The sequence below is a fragment of the Nycticebus coucang genome, chromosome 2 (assembly GCF_027406575.1).
Source record: "Nycticebus coucang isolate mNycCou1 chromosome 2, mNycCou1.pri, whole genome shotgun sequence".
In the NCBI taxonomy this organism is placed as follows: Eukaryota; Metazoa; Chordata; class Mammalia; order Primates; family Lorisidae; genus Nycticebus; species Nycticebus coucang.
Genome location: NC_069781.1, coordinates 23267446 through 23275231, shown reverse-complemented (window position 1 = coordinate 23275231; position 7786 = coordinate 23267446). Strand labels below are relative to the sequence as shown.

General features: G+C 43.7%; 1 protein-coding gene across 1 annotated transcript; it reads right to left on the bottom strand.

Annotated features, from left to right (window-relative positions):
* Positions 1 to 1225: 1225 nt before the first annotated feature.
* TEX48 (testis expressed 48) lies at positions 1226 to 4831 on the bottom strand. Its single transcript, XM_053605707.1, has 3 exons — positions 4681 to 4831; positions 2554 to 2832; positions 1226 to 1329 (listed from the first exon to the last, which is right to left on the bottom strand). The coding sequence occupies exons 1-3, from the start codon at positions 4829 to 4831 to the stop codon at positions 1226 to 1228; spliced, it is 534 nt and encodes a 177-aa protein (XP_053461682.1).
* Positions 4832 to 7786: the final 2955 nt, after the last annotated feature.

Sequence of the window (7786 nt, the reverse complement as noted above, 5' to 3'; positions counted from 1 at the left end):
CAAAAAATGTACAAGGAATGGTAGAGTTAGAAAAACCACCTTTTGGCAAACACTATGGTAACAATTGATTCTGGCAAGAATCACTTATAAATGCTTCTGTTGGGTGAACTTTCAGTGGGTGAAAGTTTAATGAGCAACAGGATACCCCACTCCCAAATTTCATGTTCATTTTCAGGAAAATAACAACCTGCAATGGAAAGAGTCATCAGCAGACTGCACCTCACCTGAGTGATGGAGTCTAACATCACTCGGAATGGGACCCACCTACATCAGGTGCCTCCCAACATGGTGCACAGAGACACCACCTGGCTTCTGTGATGTTCCTGCCCCACGTGGAAAATACGAGTTTAACCATAAGGAAACATCAGATCAACCCAAATCGCAGGACATTTATAAAACGAGCAAGCTTTTATGCTCCAGAAGTGTGAAGCTCATGAATGATGAAGGCAGAACTATTCCCGGTTACAGGGGACTAGAGAGATAGGACAACACATCCAATGCATGATCTTAGACTAGATTCTGGACTGGGTGAAAAAATTAGCTATCAGACATTTGTGGGACAATTGATGACATTTGAAAAGTATTGTATCAATGCTGAATTTATTGCTTTTAAAAACTTTACTGTAGCTATGTAAGAGAATATACTTTCCTTAGGAAATACATATTGCAATGTTTAGGGTTAAAGGGGCATAATGCACACAACACACTCGTACATGGTTCAGGAAAAAATAGAGAGGGAAAAGAAATGATGAAACCAATGGGAGAGAATGGAGACAACTAGCGAATCTGGGTAAAAGGGAAAAGAGAGTTGTTTGAATTATTCTTGCAACTTTAATGTAAGTTTGAAATTCAAAAGCTATCCAGAAGGTTAAAAAAATTTTATGCTTATACACGGTGATATATTTAAAAATGATAAGACATTATTTGGAAAAGACAGTCCCTGGTAAATGGGAGGGGAAAAAAGGAGGGACACAGACTTGTGATGTGACCAAGGAGTTTAATGGGAGGGAGTTCCTCTCACAGTGGCTTTCTCAGGAGCTGGAGTGACTCTTACTGGGGGTACAGAGGTGGCTCAGACGTCTTCTCCTCCTCTAGGGGAGTTTCTGAATCAGTCTTCATGACTCCTGTCCTCACTTCCTTCCTCTTCCTCTTCCTTCTCTTCCAGGAGGGTCTTCAGCCGCTGTGTGTACGAGGCGAGCCACAAAGGTGGCATTAGCTAGAACCCTCAGGGTCTCCCAATGAAGCACGTCTGGAATGGCCAGCGCTCCTGGGAGTAGCGGTTTAGGTTTCTCTTGTAAAAATTGCTTTGGGAAGCTTTGGTATACAGATCTGAAAGAAGAAGGGAAAAAATTATGCTGGGTAGGGCAGCGCCTGTGGCTCAAAGGAGTAGGGCGCCAGCCCCATATGCCAGAGGTGGTGGGTTCAAACCCAGCCCCGGCCAAAAACTGCAAAATAATAATAATAATTCCGAGTAAAGTTTTTTGAATTAGATTTGTATGAACTGTCCTGGTCTTTGGTATCCATCAGGATAATGTATTTCTCAGATTCCTGAGTCCTGCAGGAGTCCAGATGGACCCCAGCCTCAGCCTTGGAAGTCTTTTGTGATAGGGACGAGTTTCTTCAGGAGGTTTAGCCTTGTACTACACAGGTGGTTTCAAGGACAATAGAGGGTCTGGCAAAGCTCAGTGACATGGAAAGTGAATCCTGGCTCTGATACTAATGTCATTCCCCAGTGCACTTATAGAAAGTCCCTTCCCTTCTACAGGCCTCAGCCCTGGTGTGTGTGTGTGTGTGTATGTGTGTGTGTGTGTGTGTGTGTGTGTGTGTGTGTGCGCACCAAGGGCAGAGGGGGCAGTGGGCAAGCTAGCAGGACTCCTAGATTCCCACCCTCAACTCAAGTAGAGACTTTGACATTTTATAGAAACTGACTTTGTGTGAGATTTTGTTTGCAGGGCCCAGGTTTAGCTCTTAGGATGAGTGGGCTGGAAGACCCAAAGGTCTCTAGGCCTGGTGCCTTGCGTTGGATGTGAGCTATGAGACCACCTGGGCACAGCATCAATGCCCAGCAACATGGCTGCATTATCCTTCCTGGGCTGCGCCACTGTTCTGGGGTCGGGCATCTGTCCTCCCATAGCCTAGAGGCACTTTACCCTCAACTGAACTGTGCTCCATCCATAAGCATTTTCTAGCATTGTTTACTTGCCATGCCTCTGGCTGGGTCTGAGGGAACAACAGGGAGCAAAACTGATGTGAACCCTGCCCTCTTGGAACTTACTGTCTAGGGGCTAAAGTAGATATCACACAAACATGAGCCTTATATGTCTAAGAGGACACCACAGGGGCTTAGGAAGAAAGTATGGCTGTGGGTCCTTTCCTCCCAGACATGCTCCTCCTCATGCAAATACTAGCTGAGAGAATCAGGGGGTTGGCTCTTAGACCCCTGGGCTCCTTCCAGGGTGCTTTGGAATATGACACTGGCTGCTGGATGGGAATGATCCTTTCTCATCAACCCATTCAGCTAAGCATAAATATCAATGTGGCCTAGTCAAGAGGACAGGCCCCTTCTCCAGGGGTTCCTGGTCAGTCTAAGGACCTCAATTTGGGACTTACCCTCAAAGTCACTGCTGTTGAAGGAAGCTGTCTTTTCTGGGTGGATCAGGGATTGTCCTGAAGGCAAGTGGGAGGTTCCTTTTGTGTTCTTGGGATTTAGTCTGTCCAGCTGACCCTTCTGATGCTGCGTACCTGGCAAGGAGAATTCCACAGGATCAACTGGGGAGCTCAGGTGAGCAGTGCCCATCGGCAAGAGGTCCTTATTATTGAGTCTACCTCCCCCTACCTCTCAGGGCTTCCCTTCATAAGCAGGTTCAAAATATGTGTTTATTTTAAAATGTTAACTTTTTTTTTCTGTGTATGAATGTGATATGTACTCACTATAGAAAAAGTTAGGAAATACTGAATCATATGGAGGAGGAAAAAATGCCCCAACACTCCATGCTGTGGACATCACAATTCTAGCTTTCTCTGGGGCATATTTTTATTTTTCTGGGGCATATTTTTATATAGTCTATCACATCCTATATATTCTGCATGCATTTTACTTTTTTTCATATACATTATTATATCATAAACATTTTTCTTATGACACTAAATATTTTTTAACCTTGGCTGTATAATATTCTACTTTATGGATAATTCAAGATTTATTTAATCAATGTTAAATAAATGGATGTTAATTCTGTCTTCAAATTCTGCTACCATAAATACTGTTGTGATGAACATCCTTGCACATAAGGCGTTGTTTTGATGTACTTCTAGGTTTCTAGAAGGATTTTGCAAAGTCTGAGATATGGTCTGTGATATAGAGTAAATAGCTCTAATGTTTACCAGCTGTATACCTTGAACAAATTGCTTAACCCCCCTCTGCCTCTGTATTCATATCTGCAAAATGGTATGTTCATTTTTAATAATAATGTCCACTTCTTTGAGTTGTTGTGGGATGAAATAACATCATTTTACTAGTAAAATATAAAATATAAACTCTGAAAGGGTGGGGTTTTATCTGAACAGAGCTGAGTTTCCAGTGCCTAGACGGTGCTTTGCAAGTTGTAGAGCCTTGGTAATTATCATTATTATCATCATCTTGGGAAAAGCCATTGACATTTTTAGGGTTCTTAATATTTATTGTGACTCTGCTTCCAGGGGAAGTACTTTAAAGACCCTCACTTATAGATTTTTGGCAAAATATGCCAAGAGAATTTTATTCATGCCTCTCAGAGGGGTCTGCCAGACTCCTGAACAACCATGCCTCCCACTGTCCCCATCTGTGTGCCTGTGAGTCCCAGCTCTGCCTGATCTTGACAGTTATGCTTTTCTTTTCTTTTTTCTGTCTGAAATTACTGATTTTGACCCCTTCATCTTCACTGCTGAAACCTCTTGTCCAAGAAGGATATGATTACAAACTGCAGGCCAGGGTGCCGGCTCTGGCTCTCTTGCCTTGGTGTGGCATCCCAGGAAGGCTGATGTTCCAGATGCCCTGGCTACAGATGAGGAAGGGGTGGCTGGTGTGTACTAGACTTTGCGTGAGCAAGAAATAGGCTTTCATTGTGTAAACCACTGAGATTTCAAGGCTTCCTTTTTATAGCCCAGTCCGTCCTAGTCTGATCGTTACCTAATTTCCTTTTGCTGACATATATTGAGTGGCTACCTTGTGTTGAGCCCTGTGCTAAGGGTTTATGTTTACTGGCTCATTTACCCTCCCAATGGTCCTGAGAAGTAATAATGTATTACAGGAAAGGGCACTGAGGCTCAGACAGGTTAAGCAACTGGCCCAAGGTCTATGGCAGGGCTGAGGTTTGAAGTAGTGTGTACAGCCCCAAAGCCTGGGATCTTAACCACTATCTTTATGCTTTTTAGTCTGGGGCTTTTCAAACTATACCGTGCATTCACATTTACCTGGAAATCCAGTGAGTGAGTATTGCTAGTCCATGGACCACACTTTAAATCTAAGACTTTCAGCTCCCTTGTGTATTGGTTTGAGTACTTGGCCATCGAACCCCCACCTCACTTTAGGTTGGAATTATCACTCAAAAGATGCAGAAGTCTGGGGCTATCTCAGCAGGGGAGAAACGAACAAAATGAGATCTAGAGAGGCCACACAGGCTGTCCTTGTCTGGTACCCACCGTGGGTTGATGGCTGTTGCTCTTGGGTTTGGTTGGGGACTTTGCAGGTGTCGATGACAGAGGACTCCTGACAGTCTCTGCAGCATAAACAGAAGATCTTCGAGGCCAGACTTTGGTGGGCTGGTGTTGGAGGCAAAGGAATGGGGACCATGGGGGCCTGGGGCCTGTTGGAAACTGACTATGGTACGGGGTACACTGGGTCAGCCTCTTGAGGCTTAATACAACCCCCCTCTCCCAAATCTTCTGTAGCTTCCCCATGGCCAGCTGGTCCAGACCCTTCTGCCTAGGCCGTCGTTTTTACTATTCTCTACAAAATGTTCTTACCCATGGAAAGGAGTTGGAGCCTCTACTCTGCCAGCTTTGTCTGCAGGAGTGTCTTCTTGTTGAGTCAACCAACCTTAAATTTGAGCCCAGTTCGTTGAGTAGGGCTATTTCCTAAATAAACATAAGACTTCAGTTGAAGAATGCTACTCGTCCTTTATCTGTGTTCACACCCCAGATCTATCTACACAAAATCCCAGCTCATGCAAAAAGGCACATAAACATGCTCAGGTTTTAGATAGATCTGGGTCCTACCCCATTTCGAGGTGCATGTTCTTGGGTGAATTCCTTACTCTTTTGGATGCTCTCTTTTATCATGTAGAAAATGAGAATAGCATGATTACTTTGCAGCAGTAAAAGGTTAAACACATGAAAAGTGAGCCCTGTGATGCTGGGTAGAAAGTCAGTCCTCAGTCAATGGTGGTTCCACTTCCCTTACCAGCTTCACATGATCCCAGCTGGCCCGGCTCCCATGGTAAGGAAGCACATAGTCTTATAGATTTAAAACCTGCTTTGGCCACTGACTTTCTGTAGGGCTTTGGGTAAGTTCATGCTTGTTTCTGTGTCTCACGCTCCTCATGGGTAATAAGAGGAAGTTAGGCTAGATGTCTCTTGGAGCGTCTTTCTAGTTCTGATGGTTCAGAATGGGTAAGTCATGTTTTAGTGCCAGTCTGCTCTCCAGCTCTTTGGATACATCCTGTTCTCACCTCCCTTTCTGTGGCAGAACCTTTTAGGAAACTCTTATTGTGGTATGGGTTGGTGTTCCTCATGACACTCAGGTCACTGTGCAGGCTGCCTTCCTCATGTGGCTTGCTTCTCATTTTCTCTACTGCCGTACCCTGGCCATAGCTCCTAACTGTCCTCCCTGTTGTTTTCACCCTGGACTCCCTTAAAAATTAATACAAAAGTTGGGGTAGTTCTGTTAAAATGTGTACTGATACTCTTCTGCACAAAACTTCCAATAATAGAAAAAATTGGATACAATAGATGAAGAAATAAAGTATTGAAGTAAGAAACAAAAGCTCTGAAATAGAGTCCAATAGAAATTCTAATTCTAGAAATGCCAATATTTGAAAGAAAAATAATTGGATGGGGCCAGCAACACACTAGACAAAAACAGATGAAATGGTCAGTGAACTTGAACAATGTTCAATAGAAATTATCCAAACTGAACCAGAGAGAGAGAGAGAAAAAAGACTTAGGAAGGATCAAGAGAGCAGCAGTGACCCCAGGATTAGGGTTACTACCCAGCAGTCCAATACACATGTATAGATGTGTGTGCAGAATGTGTCTCAGAAGGAAAGGATCAGGAAAAATACATGAAGCAGTAATGATTTGATGAAAAGTATCAACGTGGCACCAAACACACAGACAAAAGAGAAAATCACAACTGGCCACATTATCATCAAACATCTAAAAACCTGAAGAATCAGATCTGGTGATGATTTGTCTAAGGGAAATCGCTAAAACTTGGACTTGCCTCTCCACAAATCTTCACGAGCACATGTTCTGTCTGATTAAATCACAAAAGGTCACTTTACCTGTCCTATATTCTGGAGGCAGCAATTTCCTCATCGTTGTTTATACGGCCTCTTTCAGGCTCTCCTGGGCCAAGGGATTTAACGTACTGTCTACCAGTACAAACTTTTTAACATCTGTAGCATCCTCTTTCCTGTTTGTCACCTGCATTAAAGTTTCTGCCTCTTTCTAGAAAAACTCCTGTTTCATATATTAATATTAATACGAATTATTGCTTGTCTCACAGCATTCACTTTCTGTTGTCCAGAGAGCTGAATGCTTTTGTGCAGACTCTGGTCCAACAGATGGTGCAACAGATGATTAAAAGACAAAGAAGAAGAAGAAATCAGGCTGACTGATATACAGCTGAAAACCAGATCTCTGGAAATGGAAAAATGGAACTGTGTTTTCAGGGAAAGTCAGCGACAGTGATGACAATCTAGACAATATTAGAGAGTCTTTCCTCCAGCTTTGGGTTAGGAAGGACTGAAAGGTGGCAGATAAAGAACAAAAAGGAAAGCTCTCACATCCCTAGGTAAACACCGATTGCTCTTAACCATGGTAATCACTGGAACCTGTGCTAAACCCATTTAATCCATTAATGAAGCTTTGCCTCAGTGACTGTTGTCCTGAAAAGACACATGTCACTGGTTACACTTCTCAGGTAAAAGTCTTAAGCATTCCTACTTCTGAAATGTCACCATTCCGTGAGGTCAGCACCTCCCCAATCCCTTATACACCTGTTTTCTTCAGAGACTGCCCTGCAAGGAGTTTCCCCTTGTTTAACCAGAAATATTGGGTACAACGAACACTGTTCTGGTGATGGGTACACCAGAAGCCCTGACTTGCACATTATACAGGGTATCCATGTCAAAAAAAAATGTGTACCCCTTAATATTCTGAAATTAAAAAAAAATGTAAACAAGGATGCTGATGCTGTGGAAGATGTTGGGAAGAAGCTGAGAAAGGGGTGTTACTTGCACTACCAGTGCCCACCTCTAGAGGGAAGCAGGCACCAAAGAGAAAGTCCCTGGGGGCTAGTCCCCAGTGGGCTGTGTACTTCAGGTCTTTGGTGACTCCGTGGCACTTTGGCCAGAACAAGTGGGGTCAAATAGGACAGCTTCTGGATCTGTAGGGCCAGTTTAGCACAGGTGGGGAGACTGGGACACACAGAGAGAAACAGTGGGGTCAAGGCAAATGAGGGGCAGTGATTGTTTCTTGTAGCAAAATGAATAGGTGCCTAGGAGGGGTGGAGACATTGTCCCTT